This window comes from Oncorhynchus mykiss, chromosome 30, assembly GCF_013265735.2.
Source record: "Oncorhynchus mykiss isolate Arlee chromosome 30, USDA_OmykA_1.1, whole genome shotgun sequence".
Classification (NCBI taxonomy): domain Eukaryota; kingdom Metazoa; phylum Chordata; class Actinopteri; order Salmoniformes; family Salmonidae; genus Oncorhynchus; species Oncorhynchus mykiss.
The window spans coordinates 20,357,581-20,384,899 of NC_050570.1; the positions used below are offsets into that span (position 1 = coordinate 20,357,581).

General features: G+C 40.0%; 1 protein-coding gene and 1 long non-coding RNA gene across 11 annotated transcripts in view; one reads left to right on the plus strand and one right to left on the minus strand.

The window, feature by feature from the left end:
- Positions 1 to 1,861: 1,861 nt before the first annotated feature.
- LOC118945756 lies at positions 1,862 to 11,529 on the minus strand. Of its 2 annotated transcripts, none has more exons than XR_005040850.1 (3): positions 11,370 to 11,529; positions 10,597 to 10,692; positions 1,862 to 4,091 (listed from the first exon to the last, which is right to left on the minus strand). It is a non-coding gene; the product is annotated as an uncharacterized LOC118945756 (long non-coding RNA). The 2 variants fall into 2 exon arrangements; XR_005040849.1 differs by lacking the exon at positions 1,862 to 4,091 and adding an exon at positions 7,638 to 8,686.
- LOC110521516 (nuclear factor 1 C-type) overlaps positions 8,900 to 27,319 on the plus strand; it is a 123,068-nt gene continuing 104,648 nt past the window's right edge. The window contains exon 1 of one of the 9 annotated variants that reach the window (XM_036968482.1): positions 8,900 to 9,646. In XM_036968482.1, the coding sequence (XP_036824377.1) occupies positions 9,644 to 9,646 (3 nt within the window). In that variant the 5' untranslated portion in view covers positions 8,900 to 9,643. Of the gene's footprint in view, positions 9,647 to 11,676; positions 12,175 to 27,319 lie in introns of those variants that run through there. The other 8 variants (XM_036968487.1, XM_036968486.1, XM_036968484.1 and 5 more) reach the window with 8 other exon arrangements.

Consider the following 27,319-nt stretch of genomic DNA (forward strand, 5'->3'; position numbering starts at 1 on the left):
TTCCTTGCTTGCTAGCTATCTAACTTATAGTCACGTCAAAAAGTGCAGCTAGAATAACAGCAAAGTAGAAGCATTTTCATTTGTTTAAGCTGTTTTGTAGTGGCATTTATTTGGATACATCCATAACATCGACCTAATGAGGCGCGATTTCGCCTGGCATAGAAAATGTGCTCTCTTGTCAGGACACTGTTGTTCAGAGGAGCTAGCCAACAACACAGCTAACACAATCACTTCAAACTGAAGCTGGAAAGACTGCAAACTAGCTGCACTTCGTTTTGTTTGACCTTTTTTTTAATTTACATTTCTTTGTATATACAGTTGAAGTCGGAAGTTTACATGCACCTTAGCCAAATACATTTAATCTCAGTTTTTTATAATTCCTGACATTTAATCCTAGTAAAAATTCCCTGTTTTTAGGTCAGCTAGGATCACCACTTTATTTTTCCACTTTATGTGGAATGTCAGAATAATTGTAAAGAATGATTTATTTCAGCATTTCTTTCTTTCATCACATTCCCAGTGGGTCAGAAATTTGCATACACTCAATTAGTATTTGATAGCGTTGCCTTTAAATTGTTTAACTTGGGTCAAACGTTTCAGGTATCCTTCCACAAGCTGGTGTAACTGAGTCAGGTTTGTAGGCCCACACTTTTTCAGTTCTGCCCTCACATTTTCTATAGGATTGAGGTCGGGCTTTGTGATGGCCACTCCGATACCTTGACTTTGTTGTCCTTAAGCTATTTTGCCACAACTTTGGAAGTATGCTTGGGGTCATTGTCAATTTGGAAAACCCATTTGCGACCAAGCTTTAACTGATGTCTTGAGATGCTTATCCACATAATTTTCCTACCTCATGAAGGCATCTATTTTGTGAAGTGCACCAGTCCCTCCTGCAGCAAAGCACCCCCACAACATGATGCTGCCACCCCCATGCTTCATGGTTGGGATGGTGTTCTTCAGCTTGCAAGCCTCCCACTTTTTCCTCCAAACATAACAATGGTCATTATGGCCAAACAGTTCTATTTTTGATTCATCAGACCAGAGGACATTTCTTAAAAAATTACGATCTTTGTCCCCATGTGCAGTTGCAAAGAAGCAGTGGCTTCTTCCTTGCTGAGCGGCCTTTCAGGTTATGTCGATATGGGACTCGTTTTACAGTGGATATAGATATTTTTGTACCTGTTTCCTCCAGCATCTTCACAAGGTCCTTTGCTGTTATTCTGGGATTGATTTGCACTTTTCGCACCAAAATATGTTCATCTCTAGGAGACAGAACGCATCTCCTTCCTGAGCGGTGTGATGGCTGCGTGGTCCCATGGTGTTTATACTTGCGTACCATTGTTTGTACAGATGAAAGTGGTACCTTCAGGCGTTTGGATATTGCACCCAAGGATGAACCAGACTTGTGGAGGTCTACAATTTGTTTTCTGAGGTCTTGGCTGATTTCTTTTGATTTTCCCATGATGTCAAGCAAAGAGGAGTTTGCCTTGAAATACATCCACAGGTACACCTCCAATTGACTCAAATTATGTCAATTAACCCATCAGAAGCTTCTAAACCATGGCATAATTTTCTGGAATTTTCCAAGCTGTTTAAAGGCACAGTCAAGTTAGTGTATGTAAACTTCTGACCCACTGGAATTGTGAAATAATCTGTCTGTAAACAATTGAAAAATGATTTGTGTCATACACAAAGTAGATGTCCTAACCGACGTTTCCAAAACTATTGTTTGTTAACAAAAATGTGTGGAGTGGTTGAAAAACGAGTTTTAATGACTCCAACCTAAGTGTATGTAAACTTCCGACTTCAACTGTATCCATAAAAATTATACCAGCTGATTCATGATTTCGACTGGCTGAGAAATGCTGCCTGCCTGTCTGTTTCGTCCCAACTCTCGACGCATTCATTACTATAGGACAGCTGGAGATCGAATTTGAATATTGAAACAATGCTACAAATGTGGGAGAGATACAAAGCTCCGCTTTTGGAAACTAAATGTTAGTCTAAAACAAATGTGAGATAATGTCTAGATGCTTTTTATAGTGGAGATCAAGTTTATAAAGTGCCTGGCTAGGCTGATGGAACAGTGGATTGTGTAGTCAGATGGAACAGATTAAATAGGCATTTTAAGGTCATAGATTTAGCCGTTGGTGACTTGTGGAATAGACACCGGCAGAATGAGCTTTCAACCAATTAGCATTCAAGATTAGACCCACCGGTTGTATAATTCTCTATAGCATCCTCCGGCTATTTGTGCAGAGAAAAACACAACATTATACAGCTATCAAATCACTTAATTAATTACACCACACAGAAAGCTGTGTATAAGTAGGCTTGCTGTTTGTTTACTGCCAATTAGATATTTATCTGTTCTACAAACAAAACAAAAGCTGTGTGTTATAGTACCTCTGCTTGCCAGCATTTGGAATAGTTCACAATGAAGCACAGTAAAGGTTCGGCAACAGTTCGACTTTTATGTATGCACAGAAATACTTAAATATATCACTCACAGATACTTACAAATACAATAAAGTATCTCTAACACTGTTGACATTAACCCATATACTTTTTTGCTTCAAGTCAAAATTTTCAAGATAGTTCCTAATCAATTTGATATATAGTATTTCGAATTTCACCTTTGCAAAGTGAACATCACTTTAAATGTTCATAATGTAGTGAGAGAGAACGCTGACTAGCAGGCAACACCACGAAACACACTCTGATACTGCCCTCTTCAGGATACCTTATTCATGTCCAACATTACACTTCACTCACTACGATTGAGTGCAGCATATATGCATTCTTTGCATGTGTCGTTTTCACTTGCATAAAGATGAAATGAAAGGCCATTGTCAAAGTTGTGTCATGGCATGAGTCCTGGCTGACTCTGTCTTTAGGCAACATACCTTTTAGATGTGATCACATAAAACATTTCACAACTATTCAGGGACCTGTAACTGGCTTACTCTAGCAACAAGTTGAAAATGGATTGATACTGATGCCTCTTAAGTAGTTTTGGTATATACATTTAGCAATATTCATAGTTATTGTGTTATGTAACCCCTTTCAACATAGTATAGCTAACCAGTATATTGAAATTGGTATATTTCACAAAGAAAAATAATGTTGAATGTGTTTTTTCTCTCTATCTCTGTATTATCTCTGAATATATTTGGTCTGATTTAAATGGACTCCTGCATGGAGAGAATTTTACAGGAACCTTTCAATTCACATTTGAACTGTGGATCATGCCTCTCCCGCTCACTCCAGCACAGCCTTCCTGTGGTAAACACAGATTGCATGACAAGACAGATTACTCCACCAAACTCCCCAGGTTGGCCTAAGGGCACACATGCATTATCAATCTGTAAATTGATTTGGCAATAGGTGAATGAATCTCATGAATTGCATTGTGTAACCATGTGATTACACAAGTGGTTCTTGACTGAGTAGCCTAATGCAGTGATGCCAAACTGTGGGGGTTCTTACAGGAACCTAACATTTGGATTTGACAGGCACTTAACCCCAGGCACTTAACTGAAAAAGTTCAAGATCTCCTCAATTTAAGGTAAGGTTTGTCCCTTGTATGATCTAAATTTTATGTTGTTTTACAATGATACCATATCTTAACATTTGTGTAAATCTTTCTAAAAACAGAAAATGGACACAATTCAATGGATATCAATCAACAAAGAGGTAAGAATATGTACTGTATGCCATAAGAATATGTTGAATGCTAGCTGTATTGGCTGCAGAGACTGAACTGCTCACTTTTGTGTATGTGTCTGCAGGTATACAGACTAGGAGGCATACAAAGGTATGTCTACTGGTGTCACGACTCAGGACAAGACCCAGATGCAGACAGTTCGAATCACAGATGTTTATAGACAAAAACAGGGGCCAGGCAGATGACAGGTCAAGGTGCAGGCAGAGGTCAGTAATCCAGGGCAGAGTCGGAAAGGTAAAGAACGGCAGGCAGGGTCAGGGCAGAATGGTCAAAACCGGAAAAACTAGAAAACAGGGACTACAGAGAGCAGGAGTACGAGGAAACACCACGCTGGTAGGCTTGACGAGGCAAGACAAACTGGCTACTGTCAAACAGAAAACACAGGTAGAAACACACAGGGAATGATGGGTAAAATGGGCGACACCTGGAGGGGGGTGGAGACAAGGACAAGACAGGTGAAACAGATCAGGGTGTGACAATTGTTATGCAGATCACATGTACCACCCTCATCCATTACCTCTTCAATGAAAATCCCATAGGCCTCTACATTATGGACAAGGTTAATGCATGAAAACCATCACCAAATATTTTTTCCCCCACATAAACCATGGTCTGAATACTGTCATGTGCATGTTTTGTTACACATCTGTATAATTAAAAATGTTTGGATTCACAGACTTCACCCTCACTACACATCTTATGAATATAACAGGAAACCTGTTTGATCACGGTGCACTGCAAAATAATTCTGTCTATGGATACGGAGAACATCAACACATTAACATCAACACACCAGATAATATACCCATTGGACTTGGGGCTCTGCTGGGAGTTGACCATTATTTGGATTTGTTTATTCTGCTTTGTCACTAAAATCATAATAAACACTGACATCGAAAATATTGTATTATTGTCATTATTGTTATGCCTATTATTATTAATAATAGGGGAGCTGGTAGTTCAGATATTAACCCCAAAAGTTACTTCAAAAGATTATTCGATGATCCATTAATTTATAGGGGTTCCCCCACAGTTTCAATTTGAAAACCCCTAAAGGATACTCCAGGAACCTTTTATTTTTAGAGAGTAGAATTGCAGGAAATAAGATTTAAAGCTGCCAAATTCTCTCCACCAACAAGAGGGGTGTGAACAGTTTGTGTCATGAACAGTGCTTGTGCCCATAGAAATAGATGTGGGATGTTCCCCAATGATGGAAGGGGGACCCCGAGTGAAAAGGTTTGGAAACCCCTGGCCTAATGTATGGTATTTAATCAAGTTAGCGTTTTGCTTCCATTAAAATATGTTTTAATTTCCTCTATCTTGCAAAAGCAGTTTTTTTTTTACCACATGTATGATTGACATTGTCAAGTCCGATTTTACAGGTGATGGAGGATGTTATTCTTCTCCAATATCGATCATTTTTGCAGAGCATTACATGTATAGCCTACATCTTAACGTTTAACAGCACCAATATTTTACTGCACATGGCCTAAATGTGTTGGTCCAACCACTTATCTTGTTTACTGTCAGTGGTCCCACACTGCATTAGAAGATTATGCATTTCTGCTTCACTTTTTTTCCTTCATGATTCAACAATTGTTTTAAATAAATAAAAAGCTGTATAATGTCTCCTGATGGGCCAAATCCAAATTAGAGATTTCGGTCGCAATGATGTGGCAGTCTAAAAAAACGGCAACTCTCTAACGTGCGGTACAGACTGTCCATGTGCTGAACTGGTGCTGGATCTGCCTCCATGGAACCAACAAATATATACTTTTATAGAAACTGTATGGAAACTATAGGCTACTACATTTTAATAATAAAGGCAATATACTTTGAAATGTTCGATTCAAGTAGGCCTATTTCTGATGTAAACCTAACTTGGGTTTAAGCTATATTAATACAATTGATTTAGCCTGTAAGGCCTATCCATGAGAGAACGTAACGAGGTAAAGGTATCCTGATGACGACTCATTTATGAAATCCATCATTTACATTTGAAAACTAACTTCATGGTGGAGTTTCTATGAAGTTTGCGCCACATGGTTTCACATTGAAAACTCATTCAGGCTAAAATACAAAAGCAACGTTTTTGTCCGTTCTGCAAGTTATCCTCAGTTTGATTTTCTGCTAATTTCATTTGAAATAAACCTACAGATAAGAGATGATAGAAAAATAACTACCCAACATCGTTTTTTAAAGAAGTACATGTAAAAGAAAACAGAGTGACCAATCCCAAGTATGTCGAGGTTAAAATAACTTTCCAATTAGAGATGGTTGTGATTTCAGAATTGTATTTTCCCCTTTGTCTCCTTTTGATTCGTGCAACCATGGACCAGTGAATGTTTCTCGACAGTTAATTAGACATTTCAGCAGCTAGCCAAAACCTGTTGCATTAGTTATTCTGATTTCATTCCTTATAGGCTGAGTTTAACAAACAGTCGTCCAAGCAAGTGAATTCGTTTGGCCAGAGGCTTTCTATTCAACAAAAGATAGTTGAGTTTTCTGTTTGTTTCCTGTTTAATTAATGTTGTTCTTGTCGTCCTTTACAAAACTATCAAAAACATTGTTATAGCATTTCCTCCTGCTTAGGGGTTTTATAGAATAAACAATGATTGGATGTCAGACCTAAAACATATAGACAAACCAACCACAAATAAACAAGAAACCATAAAATTGATCCCACAGTGTAATGTAAAATATCTCATACATTCTAAAAATAAAAGGATCCTGGAGTATCTTTAGGGGTTCTTCAAATTGAAACTGGGAGGGAACTCCTATAAGTTCATCAAAAAAACCTTTAAAAAAGGGTTCTTCAAAGAACTCCTATAAATGGATCCTCGAAGACCCCTTTGAAGAACCTTTTGGGGTTCGATTTTTGAACTACCCCCCTCCCCTATTATTATTATTAATAATACGAAAATAACAATAAGAACAATAATACAATATTTTAGTTGTCAGTGTTTATTATGATTTTAGTGGCAAAGTAGTAGTAAAATCTAAACATAAGGTAAACTCCCAGCAGAGCCCCAAGTCCAATGCGTATATTAGTGGTAACCTGGAAATGATTTAGTATTTTAAATCCCATGTGAGGAAAAATAAAAATAATTATTATTCTTCAAAAATGTAGCTAAGGGACATTAAGCTTAACTGTCAAAGTAATGTGACATTTGAAAAATATTACTGTTTGCTTCAAAGATATACTATTTTGTTTTACCTCATATCACTAGTTTGGGCAAAAAGGTTTGAAGTTTGTTTTCAAATTATACATTTACGGTTATTGATAATCAAAGCATGGTAAAAAAAAAACAACAACATGAATTTCACCCCAATCGATTTAAAAAATGTTTTATGTTATCCAAGAGTTGAGCAACAAGTTACAATTTTATTTTAGCATATGAAGGGTTAAATACTCTGGCAAATTATGTTGTATTCCATTAGCAGATTTGATGGAAATCATGCTTTCAATTGTATAAACCAGCATTTTCTAAAACAGAATATAATGTCAAGTTTGCCTGGGTCGGGCCTAGATCTAACTGTATCAAACATTATCGCACCATTAACAAATAAAAAGTGCATTAAAAGTAAAAGGAAGAAAACATACACACACACACACACACACACACACACACACACACACACACACACACACACACACACACAATCTGCCTCTCCAACTCTTGAATGGATTGTCTCATTTCTGTCTCATATATTAACAAATACTCCAGTATGGATTTTGTATGATCAGTTGACTGTTAAAATGCAAACCTGAGACTTAAATTCAAACAGGTGTATTATCCCATTGCATAACCAAGCTCGTAAGCCTAGTCTAGATAAGACCTTAATATTCTTCATCAAATTATGCTATTAAGATTCTAATTAACAGGGCCGTTTGACCTTTGACGTGAAGGGAAATCGAAAGAGGAGAATAATCCAGTAACTGCCTATACATTGGGGATTTCATTGCTCCTGAAAATCATTAGTTCAGGTTAGATAGCGACAAAAAGGCTTGCATGTGAGAGACAATTTCTTCAAACTAGATTCTATAATTGCACTAAAGACCAAATCCTTCAATCAAAGAATGTATATTCATTTAGGTCAATTTTCACTGTTACAATTCTACAACTATGTAGTAATATTATACTGCTTTATCATTTTGGAAGAATGTGCTCATGGCCTACACTTTTCAGTAACACTTTATTTTAAGGGTCTATAATAAACCATTTATAAGGCATTTATAAACAGTCTGATCAACATTTATTGATCATTACTCCCACATTTGTAAATGCTAGTAAGCTAGTTATTCACACGTGATGTTTAACGAAATACATGTTTAAGAAAATATATATATTTTCTTAAACATCCTGTGTTGTGTGCTTATTCTTTACCAGGTACTGCAGGAATGTCCATATTTTTGTGAGAAGTTACACTGGTCACTCAAAACATTTATAAAGTATTTATAAAGTATAAATAGCACTCACTTTAGATTTGAAACTGCCAAAATACGTTACTAATGATTGGTAAATGGTTTGCTAATGAGGGGGTAATGATTACTAAATGGTGAACATACAATTTATAAATGACTTATAAAAATGGTTTATTACAGACCCTAAAAATAAAGTCTTACCCAGTTTTCAAACAAATCAGTCCTAATGAACTGAAACGCAGAAAGCAGTTGAACACACTGGGTTAATTATTTGGAAATTGTCACACTTATAAACTGAATCTATTATTAAGCTGCAGAAACCAGCTGAACGCGCAGGGTTCATTTCGTGGAAAAGTCAATTTATAAGAATACTTATGCTACATTCATGAAAAGGCAATATCAATAGAGAAACGATTAAGCTACGACTTATGAATAATTATTAATTAATTACAAATGATCTTGTGTTTGGAATATTAGGCTATTATAGTCAACTTCAGATGTATTTTCCTTGAGGATGGACGCCCTTCTCCCCTCTGAAAGGTTTGAGCAAAGTGGGGTTAAAAACAATGACAGATTTGACAACACCTGACACGTTGACAGCTCTTCAAACTATTGTGCAGGTGTAATAAATACTGAGGATGTGACACACACACACACACACACACACACACACACACACACACACACACACACACAATAAAAACAAGACCAATATTGTTATAGGCTGTTATATCTCTATTATAGAATGTATATCTCTCTGAGATTACAACATGTTTTGTAATAGCGGCTCACAGTGGGCAATAGTTGTCTTATTGCTTTTTATAAACTACGCCATCAAGTGCAACACTAATAGAATGCGTTAAGCCACACACACTAGCTCTCCCTCTCTCTCGCACACACACACACACACACACACATGCACCCGCGCACACAGACACACACACACCACCTTCGCGTTTCATCTATTCCTTCTCCGAGACGACTGTAAGATCTCCTATGAGCCCATCGTTCGGGACGTCTTTAAGGACGTTCACATACAGACGAAGCATTTATACCACATATTAAGGACATCTAGGCTATGTGTAGCCTACAATGCTGCAAATCAATGAGACCGAAGGATCAGTTTTGTAATTTAAAGATATAAAAACAATAACAGCACTATACATTACGACACCATCAAGCGGGGAACAGTTTACAGAATCTACCCGAAATCGTTCAGCCCGTAGCTATATTATAGGGAAATCTTTATGTTGTCCTATTTTACCTTGTAGCGAAGATTCTACGGGGATTGACGCTGCAGACTTCGCGTGGGACGTTTCTATTTGATCTCTGCGGGTTATTCTCCCCTCCGAAGACCACGGATTACTTCTGTTCGCGGATAAATGGATATGGAATAATAATAAAAACCCGTCGACGAGATGACCATGCTTTGAACCGCGGTGCTGCATAAACTATAACTTGTCTGGGGGGGTTGGCAGTTTCGCTTCGAAATGGTACGTTTACAAATCAATTTCATCTTTATTTGTCCATGTTACAACAGACGCAAAGCGAGAATGATCACGCGTCAGTTGTATGCACTCTGTAAAGTCAAATTGAGATTGCGTAGAGCTGCATTTTGGTGTTCTGCTCCTTTCCGTCTTTCTCGGCAGGCTACTCCTTTTATTGTTGGTTTTCAGCCAAGAGGAGTATTTGTGGGAAAGGCTAGAAATGCAGACATATGGTGTATTTATGTTACACCTGCGCGTAATGATTGATATAGCCTACAAAGCGTTTTGGCACTTCTCCGCAGTGAAAGTTATTAGTTTTTTTTGTTGCCAGTTTGAGTAGTGCAGCGCAGATGTATATTCACCACGGGATGTTGAAGTTCAAAGCCAATATACTCTGAGCCCGGTTAGAGTTTGTTCAGCAGAAAATGGCCGCAGCCAGAGCCAGAGCCGCAGGGGCGCCGGCTTGAATTTGAACCATAGACCGACAGAGGCGCTCGGTCCCTGGATCTAGTGCCGTTATAACCCACATAGCCTACTTGCATAGTAGCAATCGGAGTGTTTTGAAAGTGCACTCAATTGGCATGGGGATATTTAGAGTCTGTGTGAAAGCAATGTATTTTCTCTGGCCTACTGTTTTGGAAATATAAAATAAATATATTCAGGGCGTTATATTTTGGGATGTCATAGATAACAAAATGGCCAATTCTTCCAGTTATGTCTGAACTGCAGTTCACTTCACTTCACGAAGGCTGATTTACCCACCACCAACGAACCGCTACAGACATTAAACTTGTGCTACATGGATTGGATTCAGTTATTAGTTTATACTTGGCTTATATAACGTTATTGCCAATTCAGGGTGTTAACTAATATTGATGCAGACAACCTTGTCCCTTCAGACTGATCTCAGAATAGTTTTCTCAACTTTGCCAGATATAAACTGGTCTGGTACTCACTTAAAGTAGACCAAGAAAGTTTATATTTAATTTTTCTCTTCTGGCTTCATGGAGAGTCGTTGATACTCTTGTGTTCGTGATGAAATGGGGATATATCTTTTAAGAAGAGATATAGGAATATTGAGCCTATTTTAGTATAGAATCCCAACCATTGATATCAATCAAACTGTGTAACATTTGGAGTCTTTTCAAACTTTAATGCTACAATGACTTTATACGTACACTTTATTGACTACTTACTATCCCTTAGTTTAAAACGTGTTGTTGTGTGCATAGTTACAAAAGCAGAATGTGTCCATAAAGTCGAAAGACATCATCTTTGTTGGATAGTTCTCCAAATATTATTGTCATTACACCGACCACTTGTTTTGTGTGCAAGTCACATCTGACAATAATAAATACAATACTGTAGAAATTGATAAAAGTAGCTTACATCAGAATTCAATGAAAAGTAACAGTATGCTCACCACTGACGTCTCTGCGTTTTTACGCACAGCCTTGTATAGCTTATTATTAGTTTGTATAGATGTCAGTGTGACATGGCCTACCTACGTGCATGCATATATTATAGAAAACAGTTACCTTTATAACGGATGATGCATTTAGAAGCTTGGTTTTCTGAATGGTAGGCTATAATTGCATGATTAGGATATCTACGTCATCTGAGTTTTTTAAAACAAATCTTAGCAATTCTGATCATTTCCTAAAGCTGTTGAACTTAGATTACATTTCATTTTAGTAATTTACAGTAGTGAGAGCCTACATTTTCTTACCATGCTCTACCAACTGAGCCACACGGGACCGCAGCTTAATGAAGTGTAGTAATAACAGCTCAATTAAGTGTAGTTCATTTTGTAGTTTAGTCATGAGGCCACTTGGTAGTGCAGGCTACTGTATCTGTGAACCAACGCACTCAAATGGTTCATAGGCCAATTACGCAGCAAGTTGCCACAGACAAGATTTTGAATTAACGCTACAAGCGCACATGGAATGTCGCTGTCCTCGATGCTGGGATAGGCTATGCGAGGGAGGGAGTGTGCGCCCTTGCATGGGCGAGAGAAAGTCCTCTGCAATTTGTCTTTCTAACCATCCGTACCAGTGTTGCACCTGATCTAAGCACATTACTTTGTTTAATTCGTGGATTTAACTGGTATTGCCACATGGAATCAGGGTTACTGCTTCTTTAAGTGATTTTTTGGGGATGGGCTATTTTCATAACGTCATTTAATTCCTCCCTCTTTTTCATTTTCTCGTTCTTTGATTATTTTTTCTCCCCCCATTTCCTAAATGGAACAGATTGCCCGAGCATTTTCATTTCCCAGCTTTCCCAATTTGTTGTATTAAAAGTTAGCCTACTCTTTTTATTTTACAGTCTTTTTAAGTTGAACTTTTCTTCTGTGTTTGAGGGCTTACATCTCAGTGGACGTAAACTGCAAGTCAATTGAGGCGATGGTGGAGGTGCAATGATGATGATGAACTTTAAAATAATGATTCACTAACTTGTTTGTCTTTTTCTACCTGACAAGTTGTTATAAGTTCCTTTTCATCATGATGTACTCTCCTCTCTGTCTTACTCAGGTAAATTATTCTTACTTTTTGGGGGGAGTTATTATGCGTCTGTCTTGACTGAACGTGGCTGTGAAATGCAGATGATATTTCAGTTTAGAAAAGGGCGGGATGAGTGTTGTTGGCACAGTCCATAACGAGACGCGGAAACCCGAGTCTCTCAGCCTCTATTAACTTCAGCCTTTTTGTTATCACTATTTTACTCAATAGCATTATGCCGAATCATATTTAACGTATATTTTTAGTCTCAGATTTTCATGAAATTTGTTTACCTTGGAGAAGTATAAGGCTAAAGTATCCGCATTTTCATTCATTAGCTGTGACCGATGCAGGCTGTGCATGCCGGAAGTATCATCAGAATTGTTAATCATAAAGTATCATCAAAAATTAGGCTATCAACCCTGTGTATGGGAGCGTTTTCCCCGAAGTATTCTACTCATTTTTGAGTTTAGGAGGGACAACAAACCACCCCGAGAACTGTGGTCAGGCAAGGGAGCACTTCGGTTTAGTATTGATGGCCTGATTAATTATTTAAATGCTTATAATCTTTGGAAATAAAAAAGGGAATACAAACCAATAGCTTGTCGTTGGATAAGGATTAGTGTCTGTTCTCTCTCTCATGAAGTAGTGTGCACTTGTGTTGCACTTGTGTTTTGCGGCATTTTGTGTATCCAAATAGTCTATCAGTTTATTGAGAACACTACTCAGCAGACTGTGAAATCAGCATGTTTATTTAGAATATGTAATAGTGAACAAGTCAGAGCCACAGTTCTTACCTGATGTTGATTCTTTCTAATTGTATTTTTGTCGTATGCATGAGAATTTGGCCTATTTTGAGTCAGGTTGACGCACGGTTTTGGACATCTAGATAAATTAAAATAAATGTTGATCTAGTATGCATCCAATTAACATTTAATTAAGTTGTAATTGAGTGGATAATATGGCATACAATTTTAATGTAAAACTTAGAGAGAAGTGATATGTAAAGAAAGGCACTGCCTGGCCTATATGATAAATCAAGTAGCCTATGACCTTTCTATTGCAAGGTAGGCATGCCTATTACAGGCCATGGCTGGTTTTGAGGAGCCTATTTCAATATATAGGTGGATGTATTTCACTTGGGTAAAACTGTCCAAATATAAAAAAATCTCTCTTCAATTTATTGATAGCCTTTAGCTGCCATTTACACGCAATAAGGTATAGCCACAAAGTCTTCGTATAGGCCTACTGTAGTTCACCAGTAAAATGATCATTTTTTGGTCATTTTCAAATGGAATTACATTTAACTTAATTCCAAAGTACATAGTAATAAAGGGATTGTAAATCAATATTATACCTTCTTTTAATAGCTGAAGACATAAATAGTACTGTAGTTTCCGTGAATAAATGCACTTGCAAGAGGAATCCAGGAAAGAAGGGTTTGGGTTTTCTTGCATGGTTCTAAACTGTTATGGAAAAGGACTGTTTCTAATTCAGTAGAGGAAAGAATATTAGTCTAAATTCCTCATGTTGCTGTATGCAACAGGTTTCATATGTTTTACTGAATGTATATTTCAATAGTATTTTAACTTAACATTGTAGTAATACTGGTGACAGTTGTATTATTAGTGTGCTTATGGAGTTGCCTTATATGAATAGTATCAGTTCAAACATAATAATGCATTAAGGACTTGGCCTATTTTATTTACAAACGTTTATTGATGTCTAAGGTAGTGGCATTATATTTTTACTGAAATGTCCAGTATATAGTTATGAATGGTTAAAATGAGCTGATGAATGTATTGTTTATTCATTGAGATTATCCAAATGAAATAATGAAGTTGGTAAACCAAGTGTGATGTGAAAAGAAGTTCTATTTTTGGTCTTGAAATTAAGTCTGGAAGGCAATACACTCCTAGTGTATGCAGCCAACTGGGTTGTTGCATTGCTCATATGCATATCTTTAAACGTTTGGAACATTAGTGAATTCAGACTTGTTTAATGGTAGTAGAATATCAGTGTTGTTTGTAATATTTAGATGATTGCTAATAAAGCTAAATAGTTCATTTTAAAACAGCAGAGATGGGCTCTTTTCCTTGAGGTGAGAGGTCACAACATAATAATACATTCCTATGTATTTGAACTTTTAAACACTTGTGACAATGTGTACAAATACATCTGAATTCTGAAGAATAATAGACCTATAATAACTAAATGAGGGGAAGACATTTTTGTTTACAAAAAAGCACTCTGCTATAGTTTTCTAAAGTTGGAGTTATGGTTGAGGGACTTTGCCGTACTAATTTGTGAGCCATGAACTACCCGCTTGCCTCCACCTTAGGAGAGCTGCTCTCTTGTCCAGCTCAAGTTGCACCTTTTCCTGGGGTGGATTCTGAGAGGGTCTGATAGCGGGAGTGAGCCAGGCTGAGCTCCACAGTGTGCTGCTACTCTGTACTGTAGCTGTAGCAGACCAGCCAGCTAGGCAGGCAGGCGGGAGGTGCAGGGCCGTACCAGACTTGTGTGAGGCCTCTCGTCTGCTGGCTGTCTGATGCAAGGAGAGAGGAAGGCAGGGAGAGGGAGGCAGAGCGTGCCAGACAACACTGCTGCCGCTCTGGTTCTGCTGGCAACCTGAAGGGCTGTGGCACTGCTAACGCTAAACACAAGTTATTACGCATTATTCCTTTACTGCTTCTTTTCCTCTCTGTTGCTGACAAATGCAGATACATGCAAACATTTTGTTACCTCTTCCAAGAAGCTGATTTGATTCTTCACTTCTGAGTTTAATTTAGATGAAATCATAAGCGATTCTCCTTTAAGGTCTGACTGAGTTTTTGCTGACCCCTAAACCTCTGTGATTAGCAAATAATTTTCAGCAAGTTTCCCTGCTTGAAGGATGGGGACTCGGTTGTGGTAGTGGGCTTAAGGGGCATAACCCGAAGCTAGTATCAGTATGGTCAATAAACCTTGCCATGACTAAGTGCATGCCCTGTGCTACAAAGTGACAGCCAAACCAGGATATTCCTACAGCAGCATTTGAAAAGAGATGTAGGATAATATCAATTTGAAGAGGGATTAGGGCAAGACAATGAGTTTGCAGGGGTTTAATACTTGTAAGCATACATGTGAAATTCCTGGAAGATATTTCCTGAATTTATCATGGTGAATCACATGATCATGAATAACATCAAATGATGACCCACCTTTTGTTTTGTAAAGGCATACATTTTTATGGTAGAGTACTTTGAAGCATGTCAGCTTATATTATCTGTCAATATTGTATTCTTTTGATTAGTTAGTAAGACCATGCCGCTGATGCGTTGTGTGTCTGCTGGAGATCTGTGAGTCTCAAATCCCACTGTGCTGGAAGTGCACTGTCATGCCCCCATTTCTCATCCATTCAGTCTGTTAGAGCTGCAATTAGTGCCCCGAGGGAGAACCCAGCATCGGGCCGAGCCAGGCCTGAGCCGGTCGCTACACAGCCCAACCATTTCACCATATTAAAACGCACCCAACTTTCATTAATTTCTGTCATTTTTCAAGTTCTACTTTTTTGGTCTATGTATTGTTGTAATGGATGTGAAATCTAAACCTCTATTGATATGTCTCTCTCGTTCAACACAGGCCTGTCTTTTTGTCCATGCTGTACGTATAGTTTGCACGGTTGTTTCCATTGATCCACCCGCATAATAGTTTTGCTTTTGTGTAATCAGTGCCTGCTTTGCATAAGCGCGTTGTAAAATGTAGGTTTTCCCCCAATTATTTTTAGGCCCAGCCTCAACAAGAACAATTTTTGCGTGTAACAGTTGTTCTGGGGGTATCAGACAGAGCAGGCCCTTCTTTAATTTATGCTGAAATGTTCTGCACCCCTCGCCATGGTTGGACACATTGTGTTTGAAGTGCCGCTCGCTGCTCTCACAAACCCAACAGTTTCCAAAAGAACCCCTGCTGGGTAGAGACTGGTATCTCTGAAGGCATCATTGCCGGAATGGGGGTGGGGAGAGTTCATTCGGAACAGAAATGCTTGCCCCACTTTTCCTCTCAGTGTCCTGAGTGGCACAACAGTCCTGGACGTGCTGTCCCTCTTCACCGCTCATCAGATGCACTGCATCTAGTGATGGTCGCTCCCTGCCTGTGTGTGCCAATCTACATACTAATGAAGTTTATTTTGATTATTGGCCTCTCCAGAGTGTTGGGGGAGGGTCTTCTACTTTTTAAAAGTCTTTATTTATTCATGTCAGGAAGTGGAAAAATGGGACGGGTCTTAAGTAGAGCAGCTGCCTTCATGTGTTGATCCTGTTGACTGTCTGATTGTCACTAGGGGAAAGTGGGGAAAGTGGGAGGGCGGGGGCCCTGAAAAGTGCCCGCAGTTATAAAACCTAGAGCTCTTGTCATAGAGACTGGGACTCCATGTGGCCGTCGTTGCAGATGTCTGTCGAAGGTTGGCTGCATTTTATATCACACCCAGGTTCCTCGGCAGGGAGCATGGTGAGCAGAATTTTTAAATATTTACAGTATGATGCCTTGTTTAAATTCCACCTGAATATGCAGACTCCTCTCATCGGCAGCCAGGGGAGGTTAGAACTGAGGAAGCTTTCTGGGCTTTTCACTTTGGGCCAGGCCAGACCAGGGTGTAGCTAGCTGTCTGTGACAGGCACAGCCAGGTTGGCAATGTCTCTCTTGTGGAATGATGCTTATAATGGATTCCTTGGCCTGCAAAGTCCTGGCGCAGAACTGGTATACAGGAGCCAGTTATAACAACTGACTTGGGTCTCTGAAGTGCTATTAGGATTCTGAGATAGAAGGAATTAAAAACACAAACAATTAGGCTACACTTCAGCTCTGTGGTTGTGTTCCCAATTCCTATTCAGTTGTTATTTGTATTTGGTACAAATATGTATCATATCTATTATTATATACCCACATGGACAGAGTTTTGGATATGATAAGACATAGTCTTTGCTGTGTTTACTATCAGTGTATATGTCTTGGAAATGGATGAAAGCTTGTCAAGGCAGGCAGTTTCATAGTTAGAGGGTTTGAGGATCAGCGTTAGGGGGTTTGAGGCTCAGAGTCAGGAATTTTGAGGCTCAGAGTTAGGATGTTGGAGGCTCAGAGTTAGGATGTTGGAGGCTCAGAGTTAGGGTGTTGGAGGCTCAAAGTTAGGAGGTTTGAGGCTCAGAGTTAGGGGGTTTGAGGCTCAGAGTCAGGAATTTTGAGGCTCAGAGTTAGGATGTTGGAGGCTCAGAGTTAGGATGTTGGAGGCTCAGAGTTAGGGTGTTGGAGGCTCAAAGTTAGGAGGTTTGAGGCTCAGAGTTAGGAGTTTTGAGGTTCAGCATTAGGGGGTTTGAGGCTCAGAGTTATGGTGTTTGAGGCTCAGAGTTAGGAGATTTGAGGCTCAGCGTTAGGAGGTTTGAGGCTCAGAGTTAGGAGGTTTGAGACTCAGAGTTAGGAGGTTTGAGGTTCAGCGTTAGGAGGTTTGAGGTTCAGCGTTAGGAGGTTTGAGGCTCAGAGTTAGGAGATTTGAGGCTCAGAGTTAGGAGGTTTGAGGCTCAGAGTTAGGAGGTTTGAGGTTCAGCGTTAGGAGGTTTGAGGCTCAGAGTTATGGTGTTTGAGGCCCAGAGTTAGGAGATTTGAGGCTCAGCTTTAGGAGGCTTGAGGCTCAGAGTTAGGAGGTTTGAGGCTCAGAGTTAGGAGGTTTGAGGCTCAGTTAGGGTGTTTGAGACTCAGAGTTAGGGTGTTTGAGGTTCAGTAGTAGGTCGACGTGAGAAGAACCTCAGTTCTTGGCAACACAAACAGAGTGCTGCTGGAGAGGCTTTTTGAAATGGTCCAACTGGAGGGCTATCAAAAATATACTGTTGCCGTGGCACAGCGCTGTGTTTATTTAAAATATCTTTGGTCCACTGCTGTTGCCAATGTAGCCTCGTTATGCACTGAACTGAATTCCTGGGTTTTAACCGTTCACTTATTCTTTCTTTCTAATGTCCACCAAACTTTATTCTTAAATGTACCATGGAATGAATAAAATGGGAATAGTTTCTTAAGGATTTTGCTCAACTCATCAGAGCTTCATGTTGTCTTTGTGTGAGGCTGTACGCCACGTAGTTTATATTGAGCCGACAGTGATATTGATTGTTTATCAGGAATACTCTGGCACTTGACAAGTCTCAACACAGAGGGATAGAAAGGGAATTCAGGGTTTTGGCTCTGTGTGTGTGTGTGTGTGTTAGAGGTGAGGGGTGGCAGTGGAGAGGGCAGATCCATTTGCCATCTCTTCTTCTGTGTACTGTAATACAAAAGAACGGTATAGACAGCAATTGCTTTAGCAGTGTGTGAAGAAGGGGCTGTTGTTTGTGACCGTATGAGAGGAATGGTAAGCGAGGAGCTAGAGCTGTATTTTGTGATTGGGATCCAGTCATGCACAACGACCACTGCGGGTGCTTTCAGAAGGTGAATCATACACATTTTGTATGGCTTGAGCTTTTATTCTAGAGCTGAAATTCAAATGTCTTTGCTCAGTTTTGGACAATGTAAGACAGCCATGTGTGACTTCCAGTCTCTCTTCACAGTTTTTTAAATGTATTTTTTAATAAATTACGTTTTGAGTAGCTTGTCCACCACTTTATTTCAATCCTTGATATGAATATGGGTACTTCATTACCAGCTGAAATTAGGACTAAGTAGCTTAGAAACGCCATCTAATTAATTGTGTGCGAGGCACTAATGAATGCAACGTAGTTTATTGGTATATTTCAGAATGCATGCTTCTGAGAACCTACTCAGTTGAAGCACCAGTGATGCTTCTCATAGGGGAAAATAGGCTTATTATCTGTCCCTTCATCTCTCCTATCTGGGTTCATACAGTACAATAGCCTTCCTAGAGCCTAATCCATAGCCCATCATCTCATCACATCCAGGTCAGGGGGCACAGCAGGTTCTGTACTGTTGCAGTAGAAGCCCAGTAGTCTCTGGCTTGGCCTAAGGGACTTCTCCCAGTCCACCAGCAGACCTGCAGTACAGTATGGATGGGTATTGTGTTGTACTGTATGGTCGTGCCCTCTGCAACATGCTCCCTCTCATCTCCTGTGTTCCTCTTGGACAAGTGCAGTAGGTCATTTGTGATTTCAGAAGGGGGAAGAGTTTTAAGGAGCCCAGTGCACATACTGTAGGTGCAGTTTCTCACCGATTTACCTATAACAGGCTGCCTGTAATAACCAGAACAAAATCAATGCCTATGTTTCTTTAGCAGAACACAAGCATAAAACGTTTACAGTATAGGAAACTGTTCTGCAGGTGTGGCAGGTTGGAAGTCATACGTATTGTTGATTGTAACATTGATATATAGATGACATTTAGAAAGGTGTGACACTTATCTTTAAATATTTGGTTTAGCAGGAACCTTAACTACTTAGAATCTGCTCCTTGCCTGTGATTGGTTTTGCTCCCTTGATTAGTTTCACTCAGTCAAAACAGTAGTGATGGGAGAAAAATTAGATACAGTTACATATCGGTATATTATTTTTGACCACATCTTGTACCGTTTTGATTATATCGCAATATAATTTTTTGGTCTAGTTGGCTGTACCGGCACCAAAACTGTTTTTCCTTCATAGCTTGTTCTCCATCTTCTTTTTAAATAAGAAGACAATTTGTTTTTAGCACTTTTATTTCCATGGCTGATCAAAACTAGTTTTGTCATGGCTCTCTTGCCCATCTGCAGCAGACATATGGTGAGCAATATGTTTGGAACATCCAATTGGAATAATATCACACTATCGAATCGCAATACATGTAGAATCGTGAAAATCGCGATACATATTGTATCAGCACAAAAGATTCGTGATAATATCTTATCGTGAGGTCCCTGGCAATTCCCAGTCCTGCAAAACAGCGTTTTCTATTTACACAGGGTTGACTTATTGCGTAATGTACACTATTTAAAAAATATGTTAGTTTATTATAGATGTGTTATAATCTGTATGACTGAAAATTCAGCTTTGGGCACTTGCGATTGTCAGCAAGCAATACACCATGCATAAGAATAGCAAGAACGTATTCAGCTGCAATAACTTCTTTGTGGCAGTGAATGCAGACGATTTGCGAGTATTTAGGCAATGATGAATCACATCATATATCACTGTCAAAGCAGAGGCTGCTCTAAGTGTAGAGATTTACAGGAAGTACGGAAGTGGAGACAGTCCCGTGAGACTCCCACTGGCTGGCTGCTGCTGGGCTGCTGGGCTGCTGGGCTGCTGGACCTCAACTCTCCTTGGCTCAGAATCGTCACACGACACTGGTTCCAGTCCCAGACATCAGTTAAATTCATTTAGGAAATGTATCTCCAAAATTAGGACAAATCAAAGAGATACTTTTGGACGATTTGGATTTAATGCAAAATAAATGTGAATATCGGTCCCATGACTTGAATGGGATTTGTGCCACAAACGGTAAAATGTTAGCATGTGGAAACAGTGCCAGGGAAACTAAACCAAAGCATGGATTGCTGTCATACCTTGTCCATAGACTGCTACAGGATAAGGAAAACAATGTGTAATTTTGGTAAACTATCCCTTTAACGTTAATGAGGCCATCTATGACACAATCATGTTTGTCATTGTCGGTCTTTAGTCAACTCTGTGTTTAGAGAGACATTTCTTTGTGTGGAAAATAAGCTCACCCTTTCACCTGGTGTGCCATGCTAATAGTGACAGGAACAGAAGGGTGGGGTGGGAAGTGTACTCTCAGGGGCGGTGTCCTAGGACACCTGTGGGCGGAGTGCTTGTGCCTGGGCTGACAGGAAAGCTGGAGGGGATAAACCATGTTCAGCAAGCTTTCTGTTCTCCCTCTTTTATTTGTTGACTTAATTTTTTGGTTCTGCTCAGTTCACTTACAACCCCCTGCTTGTCGAACATCTCATTCCAAAACCATGGGCATTAATATGGAGTTGGTCCCCCCTTTGCTGCAATAACAACCTCGACTCTTCTGGGAAGGCTTTCCACTAGATTTTGGAACATTTCTGCAGGGACTTTTTTCCATTCAGCCGCAAGAGCATTAGTGAAGTCGGGCAATGATGTTGGGCGATTAGGCCTGGCTCGCAGTCGGCGTTCCAATTCTTCCCAAAGGTGTTCGTTGGGGTTGAGGTCAGGGCTCTGCGCAGGCCAGTAAAGTTCTTCCACACCGATCTCGACAAACCATTTCTGTCTGGACCTCGCTTTGTGCATGTGGGGCATTGTCATGCTGAAATAAGAAAGGGCCTTCCCCAAACTGTTGCCACGAAGTTGGAAGCACAGAATGGTCTAGAAGGTCATTGTATGTTGTACCATTAAGATTTTCCTTCACTGGAACTAAGGGGCCTTTTTCAAACCATGAAAAACAGCCCCATACCATTATTCCTCCTCCACCAAACTTTACAGTTAGCACTATGGGCAGCGTTCTCCTGGCATCTGCCAAACACAGATTCGTCCATCAGACTGCCAGATGGGGAAACGTGATTAATCACTCCAGAGAACGCATTTCCACTGCTCCAGAGTCCCATGGCGGCGAGCTTTACACCACTTCAGCCGACGCTTGGCATTGCACATGGGGATCTTAGGCTTGTGTGCGGCTGCTCGGCCATGGAAACCCATTTTATGAAGCTCCCGACGAACAGTTCTTATGCTGACGTTGTTTCCAGAGGCAGTTTGGAACTCAGTAGTGAGTGTTGTAACAGAGGACAGATGATTTTTAAGTGCTACGTGCTTTAGCTCTCGGCGGTCCCGTTCTGTGAGCTTGTGTGGCCTACCACTTTGCTACTGAGCCGTTGTTGCTCCTAGACGTTTCCACTTCACAATAACATAACTTTTCGTTGACCGGGGCAGCTCTAGCAAGGCAGGAATTTGACAAACTGACTTGTTGGAGAGGTGTCATCCTATGACGGTGCCATGTTGAAAGTCACTGACCTCTTCAGTAAGGCCATTCTACTGCCAATGTTTGTCTATGGAGATGCATGGCTGTGTGCTCAATTTTATTCACCTGTCAGCAACAGGTGTGGCTGAAATAGGCAAATCCACTAATTGGAAGGGGAGTCCACATACTTTTGCATATATAGCGTAGTATTACTGCGCCACCGGAAGAAATTACGATTAAGTGCCTTGCTCAAGGGCACATCGGCAGATTCTTCACCTTGTCATGAGGACATGTTTGGCCATTTGGCTGTGACCTAATATGACTCCAGCACCGCCTGGCTGCAGAAGTAGGGCAAGAAAATCGCTCTCACCCAGTCTTAACTCAACAGGCAATATTGCACAAGAGAAATTCCTTTTACTTCAGCTCTTATGGTTGCCAGATAACTGAACTCAGAGGCGGTGTAATATTTATTGATAAATATTGTCAAGGTTGTTGGAAGCTGTAAAGGAGGCTGTCTATGGAACACTTATGGACAAATAGAATTTGTTCTCAATACTATAACCTGGTTTAGTAAAGATTGAATGTTATAATCTCCTTTGAAGGTTTCATCAATGAAACGTTGGTAAAGCACAGTAAGCTGTTTCATATTAGCTGTTCTGAGAACACTTTGATTCAGTCTGCAGGAAACAGACTACATATACAACTTTTAGTGGGAAAATATTGAAACAAAACTTTTAGCTCCCTCAATTCCTCACGGAAATGGTGCACATTTCTTCAGTTATTTTTGAAGTTTGTATATTATGATTATGAACACTTGTTACTGAAACAACATTTGTCCACCCCCGACCCTGCTTTTTCAAAAAACGTTGATAGATTCCAGTTAGAAAATTATACTTGAGACCAGGTAACAAGCAGGCCAATTGGGAGTTAGATTCAGCCATAGTGAGGCTCAGTGGTTTGATCTTCAAGGAGCAGTCAGCCCACGTCTCAATGAGTGGGTGCACAAGGCCTGATGGCTCCAGCACAGCTCTCAGGGCAGGGTTTTCTTCCTCAAAACACTTATGGAGGAGGAAGGGAGCTTAAAGAACAGGCTTTGTTCAAGGCTAAGAGCAGTGCCCTGTTGTGGCACGACAGGGATTAGGGAGATTAGCCCGCTAGTATGTTATGTAATTGAATGTAACTGTTAGGGATAAAGCCGCGAGGGACATTGTCAGGACTCACTGCTGCTTGAGAAATCACAGAGCCACAGACACAGAGAGAGGGAGAGACACAGAGAGAGGGAGAGACACAGAGAGAGGGAGAGACACAGAGAGAGGGAGAGACACAGAGAGAGGGAGAGACACAGAGAGAGAGAGAGAGACAGAGAGAGGGAGAGACACAGAGATAGGGAGAGACACAGAGAGAGAGAGGGAGGGAGAGAGAGAGTGCAAGAAATACAGAGACAAAGAGAGAGAGAGCCAGAGGGAGGGGATGGGGCTGTTGGCCCGCAATTATCAGGTCACTCGGTTCTCTTACCTAGAATGGCGTGGTGGATGAAAAGCTTTCCCAATCTGGTTCAGAGTTAGTTAAATCTGGAAAACATTGAGTGGAAAGTCAACAGAGATTTATCCATTGCAAAGCTGGTCCTAATGATATTTTGTTTTGAAGCTGATCCCTCTGGTATGCCCTCTAAGATAAAGAACCATGTTTATTCTACTCAGTGCATTTCTATGAATAGACAGACATTGATAGTAGGCCTAAGTTTAATATGCTTTTTGGCAACTGTACTTCATTGATTATTTTCAGATATCCTAACAGAGTGCGTTTATATGACTTCACCTCATTGTCATTTTTGAAAATCAGCCACATAAGCTTCCAAGTTGTCTCTATTTGCATTGTGCAATGACCAGTATGGAATACAGAACTGGCACTTCCATCAACAGGGACAGATTCTTGTGAAATAGACACAAATTGCTTATTGGAAATGTATGACTGGCACACGAAAATGTTTTTTTTTGTGTCAAGTCCAAGATTTTGAATAGAGTGCTTTTCAATCACAGATAAAGACTGTAGGTTACTTTAGACAGAAAATATGTTTGAATCACGTTATGGACTATTTTAGCTATTGCCCCAAAAATTGCCAAGGACTCCAGCCACCCTAGTCATAGACTGTTCTCTCTGCTACCGCACGGCAAGCGGTACCGGAGAGCCAGGTCTAGGTCCAAAAGGCTTCTTCACAGCTTCTACCCCCAAGCCATAAGACTCTTTGCATTGTCCCCCACCCCCATTTTTACACTGATGCTACTCTTTGTTTATTAACCATGCATAGTCTACCTCAACCTACATGTACATATTACCTCAATTACCTCGAATACCTGTACTCCCGCACATTGACTCTGTACCGTTAGCCCCTCCATATATTTTAAATTTGTATTATTATTTTTTTTTCAGTTTATTTTAGTAAATACTTTCTCAACACTTAAAAAAAATGAAAACTGCATTGTTGGTTAAGGGCTTGTAAGAAAACATTTCACTGTAAGGTCTACACCGGTTGTATTTCGCTCATGTGACAAATCAAATTTGATTTGATTTAATTAGCTACTCTGCAACAACTTACTTACAACTTTTTTAACTACTTAGCTTGCACGTTAGCTAACCCAATCCTAGCCTTAACCCTTTAACTACTTAGCTAGAATGTTACCTAACCCTAACCTTAACCCCTAACCCCTAACCCCTAGCCTAGCTAATGCTAGCCACCTAGCTAACGTTAACCACAACAAATTGGAATTTGTGTAATACACACAAAATGTGTTGTGAAGAAAAATCATATAATAAGACCTTTTCATGTGCCCCTCACCAATTTTAAATAAGTAATGCTTATTAATAAGCTGTGATAGTGTGTTTGATCGACAATGTACTTTTATGTGTTTTAATTCAATAGAAATGTACATACATCTTCTGTTTCTGTTATGCCCTGAGGCTTCTGGACACAATATCCTGATTGTTAAGAGGGTAAAAGAGGTCAGGCCACCTGAGGATAGCTGTATTTATGATCATAGACAATCTAACGGGTTGTTCATGTTATTATATGTTTGCTGTTTATTAGCACAGCACCTGAACAGATTTGCTACAGACCAACTTTTAAAGATGCAAAACATATATTGAATGGCTGTGCTTCTGGCACCAACAGCTGACCTGTTCAAAAAACGTTTCTCATTATTTTAGTAAACACATTATACCTGCTCCTCAACCAAATGTACCATACCAAGCTGGAGGCTGCAGGTGTTGCTAGCACTCATGGAAGGGAACTCGCATTCTTTGACAGCAACTTGGTTTGTTAGAGCTGGAATAGAACTCTCATGCTTACTTATAAAAAAACTGTGCCTTATCCGATCGTGATAAGAAAAGCTTCAAACTGGGATGGATAACAGTCAATCATTCCTGAAATTCACGTCAGACTTTAATTAATTGAAAGGCTCCATATCCTCCTCTTTTTGACTGATTATTCATCATCATCCCCCTCTGTCTTTCTCTCATTCTCTTTCTCTCTCTCTTTCTCTTATAAATGTTCCCCTGACATACGAAAGAGAGAGAGAGAGAGAGAGAGAGAGAGAGAGAGAGTTAGAGCATAGAGAGAGAGAGTTAGAGCAGAGAGAGAGAGTTAGAGCAGAGAGAGAGAGAGACTAGTTCATTTCTCCTGGATTTTTCACAGTAGAGAGCGGAACCCAATTAAATGACCCCCTAATGTGATTAAAGCAGTGGAGATGAGAGGACAGGGGTGTAGAAAAGACAGGGGCTCCCGCGCCTGTCCCTGGACCAGGAGGCTCCTGAGGACCCTTACTACTCACTGGCATAATCTGACGATCTTTGGGTCCAGCCAGATCTCCTGTTTTTCCATCATTCTAATAAATCATCTTCCAAATCATATTTGATACTCTGAATGACCCCACAATACATAAACATCTTCTGTAGAAACAGAACGATCTGTCATGTCAAGTTTATTTGTCATAAGCACAGGTTACACATTGTAGACAGTACTTTGAAATGCTTCATCTGTTGGTCTGTGGTCTGCTCTTCACCACAGTCAGTTTATTTCTCTGTCTTGTTTGGGTTATTCTCCGTTGACCTGGTCGAGGATTGTTCTGGGCTCACTGTTCATTGGCTCATTACACAGGTGGGTTTTAAATGGCTGTTGACTGGTCTCCCAAATGTTGTGTTTTTTTAGCAGCATGATTAACATCCATTATTAATCCAGCCATGAGTAGTTCTGCAGTGTTCCCTTTGGTGCGCTCTATGACGCTCGCAGACGACCCTCCGAGACTCCATGTTAACTTTTTATACACAGTGCACTGTAATAGTGGCATCAGTATTGTATAGATATGTTCCTTTGTATTTTCAGGAAGGGAAAGGGACTGTGTTCGGTCCACTGCATATCCTGTACTTGCACTGTACAATGGGATTATGATTGACTATGCTACATGGTGCACCTACAGATGTAAAAATCTAAAAACTATGACTCAGGCTTTGCGTGTAACTTACAAGAATAACAAACCATCCCAAAACATGAATATTTGACATAATTGTCTAGTTTACAAAATGACATAGTTTTTCTCTCTCTCTCTCTGAGGTGGAAATTATTAGAAATGGATCTGTTCTAAACATAATGATAAACAAAAATAATGATAAAGCAAAAACAGGGTTTTATAAATCTTTGCAAATTTATTACAAATAAAAAACTCAAATATACATTTTACATAAGTATTCAGACCCTTTATTGAGTACTTTGTTGAAGCACCTTTGGCAGAGATTACAGCATTGAGTATTCTTGTGTATGATGCTACAAGCTTGGCACACCTGCATTTGGGGAGTTTCCCCCATTCTTCTCTGTAGATCCTCTCAAGCTCTGTCAGGTTGGATGAGGAGCGTCGCTGCACAGCTATTTTCAGGTCTCTCCAGAGATGTTCAATCGGGTTCAAGTCCGGGCTCTGGTTGGGAAACTCAAGGACATTCAGAGACTTGTCCGGAAGCCACTCCCGCTTTGTCTTGGCTGTGTGCTTAGGGTCGTTGTCCTTTTGGAAGGTGAACCTTCGCCCCAGTCTGAAGCAGTGTTACGTCTGTCGTTAAATGAAGACCAAGGTGCAGCGTTGTAGGCGTAAAATGTTCTTCAATTATAAATGTTCCACCAAAAACAATAAACAACTCAACGAACGTAAAGCTAGGAGTGCAACATATGCAACACAAAAAGACAAGATCCCACAACAGAAGGTGGGAAAAAGGGCTGTCTACGTATGATCCCCAATCAGAGACAAAGATAGAC